This window comes from Otolemur garnettii, unplaced genomic scaffold (genome assembly GCF_000181295.1).
Source record: "Otolemur garnettii isolate 467f Iridium unplaced genomic scaffold, OtoGar3 scaffold00119, whole genome shotgun sequence".
Lineage (NCBI taxonomy): Eukaryota > Metazoa > Chordata > Mammalia > Primates > Galagidae > Otolemur > Otolemur garnettii.
In genome coordinates this window covers 5,160,193-5,178,950 of record NW_003852514.1, presented here as the reverse complement: position 1 = coordinate 5,178,950, position 18,758 = coordinate 5,160,193, and the positions used below count along the sequence as shown (strand labels likewise).

The 18,758-nt window shown below is 42.6% G+C and overlaps 1 protein-coding gene across 4 annotated transcripts in view; it reads right to left on the bottom strand.

The window, feature by feature from the left end:
* Nucleotides 1-1,506: 1,506 nt before the first annotated feature.
* BLVRA (biliverdin reductase A) overlaps nucleotides 1,507-18,758 on the bottom strand; it is a 56,374-nt gene continuing 39,122 nt past the window's right edge. For all 4 annotated transcript variants that reach the window (XM_023517737.1, XM_012809989.2, XM_023517738.1 and 1 more), the window contains exons 6-8: nucleotides 11,297-11,404; nucleotides 8,137-8,308; nucleotides 1,507-1,866 (exon numbers count right to left, since the gene is read on the bottom strand). In XM_023517737.1, coding sequence (XP_023373505.1) covers nucleotides 1,608-1,866; nucleotides 8,137-8,308; nucleotides 11,297-11,404 — 539 coding nt within the window. In that variant the 3' untranslated portion in view covers nucleotides 1,507-1,607. The remainder of the gene's footprint in view (nucleotides 1,867-8,136; nucleotides 8,309-11,296; nucleotides 11,405-18,758) is intronic.

Sequence of the window (18,758 nt, the reverse complement as noted above, 5' to 3'; positions counted from 1 at the left end):
TTTCTGTGACACCTACTCCCACTCCCACTATCAGGTAGTGTTTGTTTGGAGAAGAGTCTCACTCTGTCACCCTGGGTAGAGTGCCATGGTGTCATAGCTCCCAGCAACCTCAAACTACTGGGCTCAAGCGATCCTCTTTCCTCAGCCTCCCTAGTAGCTGGGACTATAGGTGCCCATCACTATGCCTGGCTAGGTTTTTTTATTTTTGGTAGAGATGGGGTCTAGCTCTTGCTCAGGCTGGTCTCAAACTCCTGAGCTCAGGTGGTCCACCGACCTCGGCCATATCTTGAAATAGCAGCATTACCAAGTCCACTCACGTGGGAGGTCACTCACTGTGTTTTGCTCACCAAATATTTGTGTGACATTTACTGGGTGCTACAGATGCAGCACAGCACACAGCAGACAACAGTCCCTGGTCTCAAGGGACACTGGGTGTGGGTAAAAAGAGAACCAAGGGGTGAATATTTACTACAAACTATCTGGCAAATAAAGGAATAATCTTAAAGATTTTAAATTAACCTATTTCTTGGCTTCATCTTGAGGCACTGAGGTGATGGAATAATAGAAATGGAAACAGTACATAGTTTGCCTGTCACCAACCTCACTGATACTGAATTGGTTAAATAGCACCGTGGCAAGTGGGGAGTGTGCAAAAGTGAGAGGACAGTTCTGGAAGCAAGAAGTCTACAGGCTTCTGAAAAATGCAGCAGGACCACCAGGAAATGAAAGGGCAGCTTCCTGAGACTCTGGCTCTGCCTCAAGGGCAGCAGACTCTGATTCAAAACGAGCTCACGCCTCACTGTTGCTGTCACCTGAAAACCACATCCCAGGTCTCACCTCCTCTGCGCAGCCTCCTGAGTGCCACTGGTAAATGACATGCCTCAGTGCCTCTGCACTGCGTAATAATCACACCCAGCTCGTATCTGGCTTATAGATTCCCCTCAAACAAGATCTGCCTCTCTAGGACCCCCTTGTTCCCCAAGGCTCCAGTGACCGCCCCACCTCCCACCCCCATAACACTACAGCACCTCCTGCTCCCATTCCTCTGCTCACACCTGTCCTCTACCAGGGGGGCCTCCCCTGTGACCCCACGGGTAAGTCTCCCTATCCTCTCTCCGGTCAGCAGGTACAGTCTCTGGCTGGACCTGCTACACTGCAATGACTGACTTGTGTGGCCTGTTCCCCTTAGACACTGTGAGTTATTGGGGGCAATGGCTGTATCTTACTCATTTTTAGAATTCCCAGCACCTAGCATAGGTACCCAGTGAAAGTTTGTGAGAGAAACTAAAATTGAAGGCAGTATTTTGTAGGGGTTCAGAGCACAGGTGGCTCCTGCTATTTACCATCCAGGTGACGTGAAACCACAAGGAAGACAGGCCTGGGAATGCCCACGTTGTGGGGCTGTGGGGCAGTAAATGAAGTCAGCCAAGGTCTGCGCTTTCCCGGAACCCAGTGTGACTCCAACCCCAAGTACCCCCAACACAGCTTGTAACAATAAACTCATCCTGCTTCCCCAACATGTTTAATTGTAAGAACAGAGATAGAGTGCAACTCTTGGTAAAAGCCGAACTCTGGTCTGCCGTGGAGTGTGGTGCTGCCTCCCTCTCTCACTTCTCGCCACAGCAAGATTTCTGGATTTCTTCTGCAAGCGCCAAGCAGTGCAGGATTCGTTTCTTTTCAGCAGCCGCTTCCTTCTCAGAGAACTGGCCCAAGAGTTTCTGCACAAATATATTTTGATCTTTCAAGAAAATGTTCTTATTGACTCCAACATTTGGCACATTCTCCAGGGCCCCAGATTTGAAATGGAAACTTAAATATCTGTTTCGTTTTAGCTGGGGACCTTTCTCTTCAATCCATGTCAGCGGACTGCAAAGATGAAAGAATCATGTCAGAGATTACACAGGAGCACAAATGGGTGCTGGCTGGTCCTCCCTGCCACTGTCACTCAAAGGGGTGGCTCAGGTGGCACCCTGGTCCCCCATCAGGCAGGAGAATTCATTCAATGACTTTGTGTGAAAACCAATTAGTTATTCTGGAGTTTTCACCCTGTGTCACATAGATTCTGCCAGAACAGTGATTTTCAACTGGTACACCACAGCACCCTGGTATGCAGTGACAGATCTTGGGTGTGCTGAGAAAATTTTAAAAGATCATTAATTAAATTAATTTCAAAAGGAGTTCAAAACACAGTTAAGCATATTATTTTCTTTACTCTTTTTTTTTTTATCAACATAATTTAAGTGTGCCATGGAAGTTTAACTATAGGTTCAAGTGTGCTGTGAGATAAAAAAGGTTGAAAAACACTGGTCTAGAGGATCCAGATACAGAATATGGCAGTCTGAGAACCACCTGTAACAGAGTGTAAACTGTTTTTCCACGTGTATGCACATTTTTATGAGGAAGAATTTCAAGAGTTCTTTCATCAGACTCTCAAAAGAAATCTATGAACCTGAACACATGTCAGAAAATACCCACTACCAGTTAACCATCTATGTTTTCAGTTCAAACTCGACCCTCCTCACCCGGGCTCATGTCAGCGCTCAAAAATCTTAAATACAGATAGTATAGACACCATTTATTTTTTTCTTTTTCCTTCTTTCTTTTCTTTCTTTCTCCCTTCCTTTCTCTTCCCTTCCCTTCCTTCCTTCTTTCTTTCTTTTTTTTTGACAAGAGTCTCAAACTGTTGCCCTGGGCATTATAGCTCACAGCAACCTCCAACTCTTGGGCTCAAGTGATCTTGCCTTAGTTTTTCTAATTTTAGTAGAGATGGGGTCATGCTTTTTGCTCAGGCTGGTCTCAAACCCATGAGCTTAGGCAATCCACCCACCGTGCGTGGCCTCCCAAAGTGCTGGGATTATAGGCGTGAGCCTCCATACCCAGCCTAGACACCATTTCTTCAAAGTCCTTTCTCTGGGCAGTTTCTCTCTTTATAACAGATAAGAGCTGTGATATCTGCTTACAGAAAACAGAAATCTTCTAAGTACATTTTGACCTAAAGTAAAAAGCTTCACTGAATATTATGACAGAAAAAAAATAAAACCTGTTCTTTTAAACATTCTAAAAATTACACAACATTAATTTAAGGTGTATTTGTTTTTTTGGAGATAGAGTCCCATTCTTTTGCCCACAGTAAAATGCAATAGCATCATCATAGCTCACAGCAACTTCAAACTCCTGGGCTCAAGTGATCCTGCTGCCTCGGCCTCCCCAGTAGGTGGGACTATAGGTGTGCACCATGATCCCTGGGCACTTTTTCTATTGTTTTGTAGAGATGGGGTCTTACTCTTGCTCAGGCTCGTCTTGAACTCCTGGCCTCAAGCAATCCTCCTGTCTCTGCCTCCAGAGTCTCACAATTATCACTATATTATGGTTAGACAGAGTCTAACAATATTATATTGTTATTATTTTTTAGAGACAGAGTCTCAGTAGAGTGCTGTAGCGTCACAGCTCACAGCGACATCCAACTCCTGGGCTTAAGCAATTCTCTTGAATTTTTTGTTGCAGTTTGGCTGGGGCTGAGTTTGAACCCGCCACCCTTGGTATATAGGGCCAGCACCCTACCCACTGAGCCATAGGCACTGCTGGAGCCAGGATTATTTAAATGAAAAAAAAAATCCTGCTATCATGATTATTTCTGTCTGAATATAATGTACAATTGATTATACAATTTACTTAATATTTTATTGCTGTCAGACTTTTAAGCTCTTTCAAATTTTGAAATTACGGCTCAGTGCCTGTAGCTCATAGGCTAGGGCACCAGTCACATACACCAGAGTGGGCAGGTTGAAATCCAACCCTGGCCTGCCAAACAATAATGACAACTATAACCAAAAAATAGCTGGGCATTGTAGTGGGGTGCCTGTAGTCCCAGCTATTTGGGAGGCTGATGCCAGAAAATCACTTAAGCCCAAGAGTTGAGCTGTGACGCCATGGTACTCTACCAAGGGCAACAGCTTGAGACTCTAATTAGTATGGGCATCTTGCCTGCCTGCATTCAGTATCTTCACATGCACACTTTTCCTTCCTTAGAACAAAGTCCCAGGAGTAAGATGACTTAGTGTTGACCTCTGGCTGCTTCTCTTTCCTTCCCTCTCTCTTTTCTTTCCTCACAGGGATGAGCTGGGTCAAGCAAAGGCAGTGTTGTCAGCTGCTGTGCTAAGTGAGGGTTTTCTCCTCCCCTTTAGCTGCGGCAGCTAGGGGGTGGGGGGGTGCAGGTTAGCTCATGATGCTAAGGAGGTGAGGGAAACCACCTTCATCCTCTTTTGTTACCTGCTTCCAGAGTGGTGCTCCACAATAAGGCTTAAGATTTAGGTATGGGAGGCCAGGCATGGTGGCTCACGCCTGTAATCCTAGCACTCTGGGAGGCTGAGGTGGGAGGATTGCTTGAGCTTGAGAGTTCCAGACCAGCCTGAGCAAAAGTGAGACCCCCCCTCTCTACTAAAAATGAGGAAAGAGGACTGCCTGAGCCCAAGAGTTGGAGGTTGCTGTGAGCTATTATGCCATAGCACTCTACTCAAGGTGACAGCTTGAGACTGTCTCAAAAAAAAAAAAAAAAAAAGAAAGAAAGAAAGAAAGAAAGAAAGAAAGATTTATGTATGGGATTGTAGGAAAAGGGTGCCCACTTAAGATTGTGTTTGGGGTGCTATGCTATAGGAAGCTCAGGCCTGCCTCTAACCTGTGTAAAGGACTCCTCCCCTGGGCTAACCCATACCAAGCCTGACACTACATGTGGGTGAGTGCTCTAGAGGAAATGATCTGAAATGCATGAAGGGGGAACTGCATCATCAGGAGAAATATATTAGCCTCCTCATTTCGTGACTCTGTGTGCTAAAACGTGGAAGTTATACTATTTCCTAACTATGGATTTAAGTGACATCAGTTGTTGGCATCTTCTTGCCAGCTGAATGAAATAGTGGTAAGGACAGGGTCTGGTCCACCCAGGTTCTGGGCTTGGATGCACCTGATTCCAGACATTCCAACCCAAAACACAGGTCCTAGTTCACAGACAGCTCCTCTGCAACCTTCTGTGAAAATCTCCCTGGGCAAATGTTTGCATTCACTACACTGGGGACTACTGCAAAGTGCCACCATCTTCTCGTCTTCTGCAGAAGTTGCCCAATCACATCCATGTCCCTACTGTCAGTAGTTGTCTGCAAGCATAATGGAGGGGGAGACTTTCTAACAAGCTCTGAAGAAGAGGTGGAGGGAAGCATGCTGACACCACTCCTCCCAACCGGCTTCAACAGGAGAGTTAAAGTTTGCACCTCTTTTTTTTTTTTTTTTTTTGAGAAGAGCCTCAAGCTGTCCCCCTGGGTAGAGTGCCGTGGCATTACAGCTCACAGCAACCTTCAACTCCTGGGCTCAAGCGAGTCTCCTGCCTCTGCCTCCCAAGTAGCTGGGACCACAGGCGCCCGCCACAACGCCCGGCTATTTTTTGGTTGCAGCCGTCATTGTTGTTTGGCGGGTCCGGGCTGGGGATTCAAACCCGCCACCTTAGGTGTACGTGGCTGGCGCCTTAGCCGGTTGAGCTATAGGCGCCGAGCCAACACCTCTTTGATATACTGGAAATCCATATAAGATTTAGGTTGCAGGGTGGCGCCTGTGGCTCAGTGAGTAGGGTGCCAGCACCATATACCGAGGGTGGCGGGTTCAAACCTGGCCCCGGATAAACTGCAACAACAACAACAACAACAACAACTAGCCAGGCATTGTGGCAAATGCCTGTAGTCCTAGCTACTTGGGTGGCTGAGGCAAGAGAATTGCCTAAGCCCAAGAGCTGGAGGTTGGTATGAGCTGTGACGCTATAGCACTCTACTGAGGGTGACAAAGGGAGACTCTGTCTCTAAAAAAAAGAAAAGAAAAAAGATTTGGGTTGCAAAGGGGTCCTAATGCCTATTTTTACAAAGTTTGAAAACTGCTGCTAACGTGGAAAGAACATGATTTGGGAAAGTTGCACCACAGTTTCCTGGCTTTGGGGCTAATGCTCCTGGTCTCACTGAAGTGTGAAGATTGTGATCAGGTACAGACCTGGTGTGTTTCTCTGACAGGCTTTTCCTTGCCCTTCCTGAGCACTGCAGCAAGAAGTTGTTCGGCATGGGGTCTGGAGATAGGCTGCCTCAGTGGGAATCCCGCATAGCCATGTATTAGCTCTGTGTCTTTGGGCAAGTTTCTTAACCTCTCTGTTTCCTAAGGGATAACAATGATATCTACTTCAGAGAGTTGATATCAAGATTAAATGAGAAAACCTTTGTAAAAGGTTTAGGCCATAACTGACATACAGTATGTACTCCATAAACATTAGCTAATACTGGTACTTGTACATCATTCAAGGGATGATCTTTGGATTTTTTTTTCTTTTTTGAGAAAGAGTCTCACTCTGTCAACTTGGGGTTGAGTTCCATGATGTCATCATAGTTCATAACAACCTCAAACTCTTGAGCTCAAAGAGCTTGTTTTTCTATTTTTAGTAGAGATAGGGTCTCTCTCTTGCTCTGGCTGGTCTTGAGCTCCTGAGCTCAGGTGATCCACTTGTCCTTTGAGGTTGCTATGAACTAAGCTGGTCGCCTCAGGACAGCTTGGACAAGAGAGTCAGACTCTTAAAAAAAAAAAAGAAAGAAACATTCCACAACCTTTAGTGCTTTGAATATTTTACCCAGCTCAAATGCTTTTCAAGGAAAATTACGAACATAACTCTTTTTCTGTTCTCTAAATATTTTTTCTTATTTTTAGGCAGGGTCTAGCTCTATCATCCAGGTTGGAGTGCCATGGCACAATCATATCTCATTGCAACCTCAAACTCTTGGGCTCAAGGTATCCTCGTGCCTCAGTCTCTGGAGTAGCTAGGAAAAAAGGCATGTGTCACCAAGCCTGGCTAATTTTTTTTTTTTTTTGTAGAGACAGTCTCACAAAATCGCTCAGGCTAATCTGGAATTCCTAGCCCCAGTCCCTCAAGTGATCCTCCTGCCTTGGCTTCTTAAAATGCTAAGATTACAGGTGTGAGCCACCGCACTCAGCCTTGAATGTGCTTTTGTTAAAAAAGACTTGATATATGGCTTGGCACCTGTTGCTCAAGCAGCTAAGGTTCCAGCCACATACATCAGAGCTGGCAGGTTCAAATCCAGCCTGAGCCTGCCAAACAACAATGACAACTGCAACAAAAAAATAGCTGGGTGTTGTGGTGGGTGCCTGTGGTCCCAGCTACTTGGAAGGCTGAGGCAAGAGAACTGCTTAAGCCCAGGAGTTGGAGGTTGCTGTGAGCTGTGATGCCACAGCACTCTACCCAGGGTGACAGCTTCAGGCTCTGTCTCAAAAAAAAAAAAAAAAGACTTGATAAGAAATAAAGAGTTAGAATATTTTGGAACAGGGTAATAGTTATGATATGATGATAAAACTGAAAAATAGAAGCTTAAGTTCTGTTTGTACTGAGGATGCCTATCTGCCCAGGTGGTAAGTACAGTACATGTTAACAGCAGAATCAAGGTGGCAGGTGTACAAGTGTTTACTACAAAATTCCTTCCACTTTATCATTATGTCTGAAATTTTCACAATATAACACTGGTAGAAATTCAGGTCACAGAGGTAACTCAGTATCTACTACTAAATCTGATATTAATTATTTGTGTGTGACTTAGGCAACCTCAATTCTGTAAGCCTTGGCCAGGTCTGGTGGCTCATGCCCATAATCCTAGCACTCTGGGAGGATCCCTTAAGCTCAGGAGTTTAAGACCCACTTGAGCGAGAGTGAGACCTCTGTGTCTACTAAAAATAGAAAAATCAGCCAGGTATGTTGGCGGGTGCCTATAGTTCCAGCTACTAAGGAGGCTGAGGCAGCTTGAACCTAGGAGTTTGAGGTTGCTGTGAGATAAGCTGATGCCACAGCACTCTAGCTTGGGTAACAGAAGGACCCTGTCTCAAAAATGAAAAACATTCTGTAGGCCTCCATTTACTTACGGGCAAATGGGATTATGTATCCTTCCAGGGCTGTTGAGAGGATGAAATGAGGCAGTGTAAGTGAAATCTCAGGGCCGTGGTTGTCTGCTGGAGTTGGGAGTGACTCACGCTTGAGAATGATTCACCCTTGAGAACATATGAGAATGTCCTTAAGTTTCCTTTTCTTCATGGCTTCTTACCACTTACCGTTTGTTCTCTGTCTCCAGGCACACAGTCATCTTCATATACTGATCTTCCTTTCGCTGTTCCAAAGCAGCAGACACAAGAGAAAGTTCCCCAAAGAGGGAGACCAGCCAGGTCAGGCGAGAGATGCCACTGAACGCGGGGAAGCCAAACCGCTCTTCTTCCAATGGGCCAGCTGTGGGGAAGCACAAATGCTGTGGGGACTGGGAAGCGGGAGTGCCAGGCAGAGAGCAGGACGGGGCAGGGAGAGGAAACAGGGAATGAAAAGATGCAGCTGAGTGACTAGGTAAGAAGTCTGTGCCTTATGGGAGGAGGCAGGTGTGCGTGCAAGATGATTACTAATACTGATAAAAACTCAGATGGCTACATTTAAACTTTTTTCATAAAAGCTCTCTTTTCTTGTTTATTAAATTCAGTTTTGTTAGTAAAATAAAACATTTTACTGGAAATAGCAATTGATCCTGTCGAACAGGATAATAACAAAGTTTCAAGCTTCTAATATATACATTTATGTGGATATATGTAGACACCCCTCCCTCAAATATATCCTCTTCGATTAGTGATTTAAAGTTATCTGGCAAAAGTAGAAGAATCAAGGGGTTTTAGCCCCTCCAGCCTGAATTCTTATAAATATCATGTGTGTAAGGAGTAGCAAAGAAAACTGTAATACTGGTAAGCTATTTCAATATCAAGAAAATTGACAGTAAAAACAAAAAAGGAAACTGATAGTATCAAATGTTTTCTTAGTCTTCCTAATGTCAGGTATGAAAAGGTACATTCAAAAGAGTATCTATGTGAGAAATCTGGTTTTTTTTTTTTTTGTTGTTGTTGTTTTTAGGAATCTGTTTGATTGAGGTACAGGCCAATTCTCAAACATAACCTAATTTTTTTTTTTTTTTTTGCAGTTTTTTTTGGCTGGGGCCGGGTTTGAACCCAGCATCGCTGGTATATGGGGTCAGCACCCTACTCCTTGAGCCACAGGTGCCACCTAAACATAACCTAAATTTGAAAGACTTCATGTCTGTTACATCATAAACCAAACATTCCTTATGACTTTGATATTTACATAAAACAGTGAATAACTGACCCTGACCATGTTCTTAAAAGATAAAATATAAAAGCAAACAAAAATTAGGAATTTCATAGACAACACGGTTTGAAAGCATTAGGACCTAAGTATCAAATTTAACAAAAGAAAGAAGAGCCCCTTTGGGCTGGTTACTGTTTACTCTGGCTCTTTGGACGGAGTACTAAGCAGCCACCAAAAGTTTGAGCCATGTAGTTAGAGACCTCAGCTCCAGTCTCAGGTTGTATCACACGACTGGTGGATGAACTTTGTAAAGCTATTCACCTCTCTGAGCTTTGGTTCCTCACCTGTATAATGGTGGTAATAAATACCCTCTTTATAGGACTGTGATATTCATATGCCATGCACTTCTCATCTTAAGGCATGGTGGAGACTTCTGCTCTGGTAGTTTTAATGATACTTAATCTTAATCTCTTAATCTTAATGAGAAGTGCATGTCACATACACAGCACAGTTTCTTATACAAATTAATAGTTATTGGCTTGGCGCCTGTGGCTCAAGCGGCTAAGGCGCCAGCCACATACACCTGAGCTGGTGGGTTCGAATCCAGCCCGGCCAAACAACAATGACAGCTGCAACCAACCAAAAAATAGCCAGACATTGTGGCAGGCACCTGTAGTCCCAGCTACTTGGGAGGCTGAGGCAAGAGAATTGCTTGAGCCCAGGAGTTGGAGGTTGCTGTGAGCTGTGATGCCACAGTGCTCTATGGAGGGCGACAGCTTGAGACTTTGTCTCAAAAAAAAAAGTTATTATTTGTTGCCATGACTTTCATTATCATTTTCAAGGATAAGGCAGATTTTGAAATGAGGCTCTACTGTGTTCTCTGACAACTCATGAAGAAATGAGTGGTTTCAGCACTCAGCAATGCCAGGTCACATCAGGGTTTCCTTTCCGTAATGAAAGCCCTCAGGAAAGGTGGGTCTGATATCCCAGGGAAGAGCCAGATAAAGTGGTTATTCACAGGTGACCGCAAGAGACCAGGTATGGCAGCTCACACCTATAATCCTAGCACTCTGGAAGGCTGAGGTGGGCAGATTGCTTGAACTTAGGAGTTTAAGACCAGCCTGAGCAAGAGTAAGACCCTGATTCTACTAAAAATAGAAAAACTAGCTAGAAGTCATGGTGGGTGCCTGTAGTCCCAGCTACTTGGGAGGCTGAGGCAAGAGGATCACTTGAACCCAGTAGGTTGAGGTTGCTGTGAACTATGATGATGCCATGGCATGCTAGCTTGGGAAACAAGAGTAAGACTTTATCTGGAAAAAAAAAAAAGAAAAAAACAAAAACAAAAAACAAAGGTGACTGCCAGAGCAGAAGGCTCCACCATGCCTTAATTCAATTTCCTGTTGCTAAAGGGGTTGCTCTAAGAATGACCACCATTAAGTAAATAGCCACATACACAGTGGATCAAATCCTGTGGTTCCAGCCAATGTCCTCGTAATTTGCTAGAGGAGCAAAGGAGTTATGCATATTCTATTTTGAGGTATAAAAATGTTCTTCTCTCTGAGCATCTCCTGGTCCCTTCCAGCAGAAAAAAATTTCCACCTATTTACAAAATTGGGACTGAAGCATAAATATGTTTGAGATTTTTTTTTTTTTGAGACAGAGTCTCACTATGTCGCCCTCAGTAGAGTTCTGTCACATCATAGCTCATAGCAACCTTAAACTCTTGGGCTTAAGCAATTCTCTTGCCTCAGGCTCCCAAGTAGCTGGGACTACAGGTGCTGGCCACAATGCCCAGCTATTTTTTGGTTGTAGTTGTGATTGCTGTTTGGCAGGCCCGGGTTGGATTTGAACCTGTCAGCTCCATCGTATGTGGCTGGCACCCTAGCCTCTGAGCTATAAGTGCCAAGCCTATGCTTGAGATTTCTAACACACTGTTACCCAAAGCCCATCAGAGAAATTTCATTTGAGAAAGAATAAAAATAGTTATCTTTATTGTTCATGGGAGTCTGAGAAAATTAAATTCGCCTTGAGTCAGACTCTTTCACAAGAACAAACTTAAGTTCCTATCCTAGACAGAGAGGAAAGAACCTGGCTGGCCTTCCGACCTCACCTGTGATCTTGTCTGAAACTGACCTGTGAAGAGAAGTGACCCTTTCAGTAGGTCTTTTCCTACCACTTCTTTTTTCAGGAATGCAAATTCCTCCATCAAGAGTTCAACGTGTTCCTCATGCAAGACTTTTCCTGTCATGACAAAATGGAATAAAAAATGAAATTAAAATAATCAGTGTGTCTAGTTGTACATCCTGGAGTCTGTGTCTGTTTTCTGCCAGTAGGACACAAGGGACTCAGACCACCCTGGGCACATGGCCAGGATGACCCCACCACACCTCATACCCTAGCTGAGGGTAGTATCACCTCTAAGCTTGTAAAAGAAAAAAACATCTAAGAAAGCAGGTGGTATCCTCCTGTCTCCAAAGGCAAGATGTGATCAGGACAGTGTCTGAGAGCAGCAGAGTGACAGCTTCTGTTCTAGATAGGAAGGGGGTAGAGTGGCATAAAAATCTAAGAAACACAGAGTAGAAAAGCAATTGTAAGAACTGAAGGAGGGAAGCTAAAATTATTCCTTATTCAAAAAATTGAAAGAACCTAATGATTTTTTAAAAAATCTAGTTTGGAGGAAGGAAAAAGACCTTAATATTCATAACTAAAATTTTGGATTCTAGGGGCTGGGCTTAGTGGTGTGAACCTGTAATCCTAGCACTCTGGAAGGCAGGCAGGAGGATCACTTGAGCTCAGGAGTTCAAGACCAGCCTGAGCAAGAGGGAGACCTCATCTCTACAAAAAACAGAAAAATTAGCCAGGCATATTGGCACTTGCCTATAGTCCCAGCTACTAGGGATGATTGCTTGAGCCTAAGAGTTTGAGTTTGCTGTGAGCTATTATGATATCATAGCACTCTATCCTGGGGAACATACTGAGATTAAAAGAGTGCTATTGTGACAACTGGTGAAATTTGAAAGGGTTTTAAGGATTAGACTGTAGTCCTAAATCAATGTTAATTCCCAGATTTTGATGGTTGTATGTGGTTACACATATACTTCAAAAATAGTATGGATATGATCCTAGACCATAATCAAAAAAGCAAGATACCCAAGGTTTTTGGTTTCCAAGCACATGTATAAGTTATGTTTACACTATTCTGTTGTCTGTTATGTGTGCAGTACAATCATGTATGTACAATAGGCTCAGAACCCAACTTTGGTTTCCAAGCACATGCATAAGTTATGTTTACACTATTCTGTTGTCTGTTATGTGTGCAGTACAATCATGTATGTACAATAGGCTCAGAACCCAACTCAGTGGTTAGGGCACAAGCCACATACATTGGGGCTGGCGGGTTTGAACTGGCTGGGGCCTGCTAAACAAGAATGACAACAACAATAACAACAACAACAAAAAATAGCTGGGCATTGGGTTGGGTGTCTGTAGGCCCAGCTACTTGGGAGGCTGAGGCAAGAGAATTGCTTAAGCCCAAGAGTTTGAGGTTGCTGTGAGATGTGACTCCATGGCACTCTACTGAGGGCGACATAGTAAGACTCTGTTTAAAAAAAACAAAAAAGAATTACGTATAACAAACTCACAGTACACACCTTAACTAAAATATACTTCATTGCTAAAATTGCTAATGATCATCTGAGCTTCCAGCAAGTCACATAATTGTTTTGCTGGTGAAGGACACTACCTCTGTGTTGATGGCTACTGACTGATCAGGGTGGTAGTTGGTACAGACTGGAGTGGCTGTGGCAATTCCATAAAATGGACAACAATGAAGTCTGTTGCACTGAGTGACTCCCTTTTACTAAAGAATTTTCTGAAGCACATGATGCTATTTGATAGCATTTTACACACAATAGACCTTCTCTCAAAAGTTAAGACACAGTGGCTCACATCTGTAATCCTAGCATTCTGGGAGGCTGAGGTAGGTGGATTGCTTGAGCTCAGGAGTCTAAAACCGGCCTGAGCAAGAGGGAGATCCCATCTCTACTAAAAATAGAAAACAAACAAACAAACAAACAAAAAACCCCAGCCAGGTTTTGTGGTGGGCACCTGTAGTCCCAGCTACTTAAGTGGCTGAGACAAGAGGCTTGCTTAAGCTCAAGAGTCTGGGGTTGCTGTGAGCTATGACACCAAAGCACTCAATCCAGGGCACAGAGTAAGACTCTATCTCAAAAAAAAAAAAAAAAAAAATAGAGCTTTTGAAATCCAATCCTCTTACACCCTGCCACTGCTTAGGTCACTAAGTTTATGGACTATTCTATATTCTCTGTTGTCATTTAAACAATGTTCACAGCATCTTCACCAGTAGATTCCACCTCATGAAACTGCTTTTTCTGATCATGCATCAGAAGCAACTCCTTATTCTTTCAAGTTTGATCATGAGATTGCAGCAATTCATTTATATCTTTAGATTCCATTTTTAATTCTAGTTCCCTTATTATTTCCACCACATCTGTAGTAACTTTCTTCCACTCAAGTCTTGATCCTCTCATAGTTATTTGTGAAGGTTGGAATCAACTTCTTCCAAACTCCTGTTAAGGTTGGTATTTTGGTCTCCTCCCTTGAATCACAAATGTTCTCAATGGCATCTAGAATGATGAATCCTCTCTAGGTTTTCAATCAATTTTGTCCAGATCAATCAGAGAAATTACTTTTTATGGCAGTTGCAGTCTTATAGAGTATTATTTCTTAAATAATAAGATTTGAAAGTTGAAATTACCCCTGGATTCATGGGCTGCAGACTGGATATTATGTTAACAGGCATGAAAACAACATTCATTTCCTTGTATATCTTCATTGGAGCTCATGGGTGACGAGGTGCATTGTCCATAAGTAGTAATATTTTTGTTTTTTTTGTTTTTTTTGAGACAGAGCCTCAAGCTGTCCCCCTGGGTAGAGTGCCATGGCATTACAGCTCACAGCAACCTCCAACTCCTGGGCTCAAGCGTGTCTCCTGCCTCCGCCTCCCAAGTAGCTGGGACCACAGGCGCCCGCCACAATGCCCGGCTATTTTTTGGTTGCAGCCTTCATTGTTGTTTGGCGGGTCCGGGCTGGGGATTCGAACCTGCCACCTTAGATGTACGTGGCTGGCACCTTAGCCGGCTGAGCTATAGGCGCCGAGCCAGTAGTAATATTTTGAAAGGAAACTTTTCCTAAGCAGTAGGTCTCAACAGTGGACTTAAAATATCCAGTGAACCTAGTTATAAACAGATGTGCCTGTTACCCAGGGTTAGTACTTCCATTTCTAGGGTATAAGCAGAGCAGAACTAGCATAATTCCTAAGGACCCTAGGATTTGCAGAATGGTCAATGAGCACTGGCTTCAACTTAAAGTTAGCAGCTGCATTAGCCCCTAACAAGAGCGTCAGCCTGTCCTTTGAAGCTTTGAAGTCAGGATGTGACTTCTCTCTAGCTGTGAAAGTCCTAGATGGCATCTTTTTCCAACAGAAAGCTATATTGTCTATATTGAAAATCCATTGTTTAGTGTAGCCAGCTTCATTAATGATCATTTTTTGTTTTTGTTTTTTGAGACAGAATTTCACTGTGACCTTGGATAAAGTGCTGTGATGTCATAGCTCACAGCAACCTCAAAGTCTTGGGCTCAAGTGATTCTCTTGCCTCAGTCTCCTAAGTAGCTGGGACTACAGGCGCCCACCACAATGCCTGGCTATTTTTTTCTTTTTTTTAAATTTATTTTTCTTACTTATACATGTGTATATTAGGTTTCCACTTTTGCCTTCACAGAATTAAAAAGGCTAAATTTAATGACAATAACAATGTTTTAATAAGGACTGAGAACAAAAAGAACGAATCATAAAGAATGAATAACAACGAATAAAGATAAATACATTCAGAAGGCTCGGCGGCTGTGGCTAAAGTGGCTAAGGCGCCAGCCACATACACCTAAGGTAGTGGGTTCGAATCCAGCCCGGGCCCGCCAAACAACAATGATGGCTGCAACCAAAAAATAGCCGGGCGTTATGGTGGGTGCCTGTAGTCCCAGCTACTTGGGAGGCTGAGGCAGGAGACTCGCTTGACCCTAGGAGTTGGAGGTTGTTGTGAGCTGTGATGCCATGGGACTCTACCCAGGGGGACAGCTTGAGGCTCTGTCTCAAATATATATATATATATTCAGAAAAGAAATCATATGATTGCTGCAACAAAATATTAAGCAATAATAATAGTAATAATGCAAAGAAACATTCACATTGTCAGATAGAAGTATGTCTATTATAGAATACTTTGATCAGTTAACTTCTTCATCTTATTTTGTTTTTTCCAAAGTCTCAAAAAAAGACAACTAATATTTATAAATAAAAGTGAAAGATAATTTCAAAAAAACAGATCATGCCAAATCTTATAGACAATAGAAAAAGAAATACTTCAAAATCATTCTTCTTAATCTGGATACACCTGATATTAAAATTGGAGAAAATATATTATTATAAAGGGGAAATTACAAATGTATTTCACTTATAAATGAGGATGCAATATCATAAACAACATATTAACATGTTTAATTAAAAATTAATGTTTAAGTAATGTACTTTGGTCAAAGTTAAATACAATTTATATGAGAATTAGTCACTAATTTCTTTATTTTTTTTTCCTTGCCCACACCCTCTCCCTCCTTCTCTGTCTGGTCTCCCCTTCCCCCATGCCCCACCGTGTCATTAATTATCTTCATATCAAAGTTGAATACCTAGGATTCTTACTTCTCCACTCCTGTGATGCTTCACTAAGAATAATGTGTTCCACCTCCATCCAGGTTAGGACAAATGCTGTAAAATCTCCATTATTTTTGATGGCTGAATAATATTCCACGGTATACATATACCACAGCTTACCAATCCATTGCTGGGTTGAAGGACATTTAGGCTGTTTCCACATTTTAGTGATTGTAAATTGGGCTGCAATAAACAACTTAGTACAAGTGTCTTTATAATAAAAGGGTTTTTTTTTTCCTTCTGGATAGATGCCCAGTAATGGGATTGCAGGATCAAATACGAGGTCTGGGTTGAGTTCTTTGAGGTTTCTCCATGCTTCTTTCCAAAAAGGCTGTATTAGTTTGTAGTCCCACCAGCAGTGCAAAAGCATTCCTTTCTCTCCACATCCAAGCCTGTATCTGCAGTTTTGAGATTTTGTGATGTAGGCCATTCTCGCTGGGTTTAGATATCTCAGGGTGGTTTTAATTTGCATTTTTCTAATAATTAAGGATGATGACTATTTTTTCATATGCTTAGTAGCCATTCATCTATCAGCTTTAGAGAAGATTCTATTCATGTCTCTTCCTCATTGATGTATGGGATTGTTGGTTTTTTCCTTGTAAATTAATTGAAGTTCTGCATAGATTCTGGTTATTTGACTTTTGTCTGATTCAAAATATGCAAATATCCTTTCCCATTGAGTAGGTTGTTATTTGCTTTGGTTGTTGTCTCCTAGGGTGTACAGAAACTTTTCAGTTTCATTAAATCCCATTTGTTTATTATTGGTGGTGTTGCTATTGCCACGGCAGTCTTCCTCGTAAAGTCTTTCCCCAGGCCAATATCTTCCAGTGTTTTTCCTATTCTTTCTTTGAGGATTTTTATCATTTCATGCCTTAAATTTAAGTCCTTTATCCATCTTGAATCAATTTTTGAGTGGAGAGAGATCGGGTCCAATTTGTCTTTTACATGGGGATATCCGACGCCTGGCTACCTTTTAGAGACGGGATCTCACTCTTGCTCAGGCTGGCCTTGAACTCCTGAGCTCAAGCAATCCCCTTCCCTAGGCCTCCCAGAGTTCTGGGATTGCACACGTGAGCCACCTTGCCCAGCTCTTCTCCTCCATTTTTTAAGACCACTTTGCTGGATATAATATTTTTGGTTAGTGTTTTCTTTGAGAACTTTGAATATATCATTCCACTTCCTTGTGGTCTGTATGGCTTCAGCTGAGAAATCCACTGCTAATCTTTTGAAAAAAATGATCTTTTTTTTGGTCTACCTTGTCCTGATTTGATCCACTGATAATCTTATAGGAGGCTCTCTTTTATATAGTGAGATACTTTTCTTTTTTTCTTTTGAGACAGAATCTCAGTTTGTCACCTTGGGTAGAGTGCTGTGGTATTAATGTAGCTCATAGCAACCTCAAACTCTTGGGCTTGAGCAATTCTCTTGCCTTAGCCTCTGGAGTAGCTGAAACCACAGACATGTGCCCCTACACCTTGCTAGTTTTTCTATAGACAGGATTTCCCTCTTGCTCAGGCTGGTCTTGAACTCCTAAGCTGAAGCAATCCACCCACTTTGGCCTCCCAGAGAGCTAGGATTTCAGATGTGACTCACTGCACCCTGCCTCTAATGAGGCCATCTTGCTGCTTTCAAGATTCTGTCTTTGACTTTTGACAGTGTGAGTATAATAGGTCTTGGTGTGGCTCTCCTTAGATGTACCCTAGTTGGAGTCCGTTGAACTTCTTGAATTTACATGTCTATTTCCTTCCTCAAATTTGGGAAGTTTTCAGCCATTACTTCTTTAAAAGGCTATATAATCTGTTCTCTCTCCTCCTGGGACTCTCAAATGCACACACTAATCTTTTTGGTAGTGTCCTATAAGTACCTTAGGCTGTCTTCACTTTCCTTCATTTTTCTTTTGGTTCTAACTCAATTTTGAATCACCTGTCTTTAAGTTTGCTAATCAAGTCTGCTGCTGAACTCCTCTACTCAATTTTTCAATTCAGTTATTGTTCTTTCAGCTCTTGAATCTGTTTGGTTATTCTTACTAGCTTACGTCTCTGCTGATATTATTTTGTTCACATATCATTTGCCTTTTGCTTAGTTATCTGTGTTCTTTTAGCTGACTGAGTATCTTTTAGACAGTTATTTTTAATTCTTTGATAATCTACAGATCTCCACTTCTTTTGGTAAGGCTCATTTCTGGAGATTTTGTCCCTTTCATTGAGCCACATTTCTCTACTTCTTTGTGTACCTTGTGATCACTAGTTGAGATTTGGACATTTGAAAAAACAGCTTTCTCTCCTAGACTTTGTGACCTAGATTAATACAGTGGAAGACCTTCACCAATCAGCCGATTCTGGAGGTCTTTCATAGCTCACAGCAACCTCCAATCCAACTCTTGGGCTCAAGTGATCCTCTTGCTTCAGTTTTTCCATTTTTAGTAGAGACGGAGGTCTCACTTTTTGCTCAGGCTGGTCTTGAACTTGTGGGGTCAGACAATCCACCCACCTCGGCCTCCCAGAGTGTTAGGATTACAGGCATGATCCACTGTGCCAGGCCAATTCTGGAGGTCTTTCAAACCTTTTCTGGCCTGCTGAGTATAACTTCCCAGTTAAAGAAATTTCTCCCCATTTCTCAAGGGCCTATCATCTCTTACTTCTGTTCCCATCTGTTCGCAGTTTTGTACTTTCTGGTGCTATAACAAGCTGCTACACTCAACTTTGTTTTCAGAGGCTCCAACCTGAACCCCAAAGTGTATTCCATTTAGTACCCTGAGTCAGGCAAGACAGAGACCAGTCCCTCAGGCAGTTCCTTGAAAAGCCAGAATGT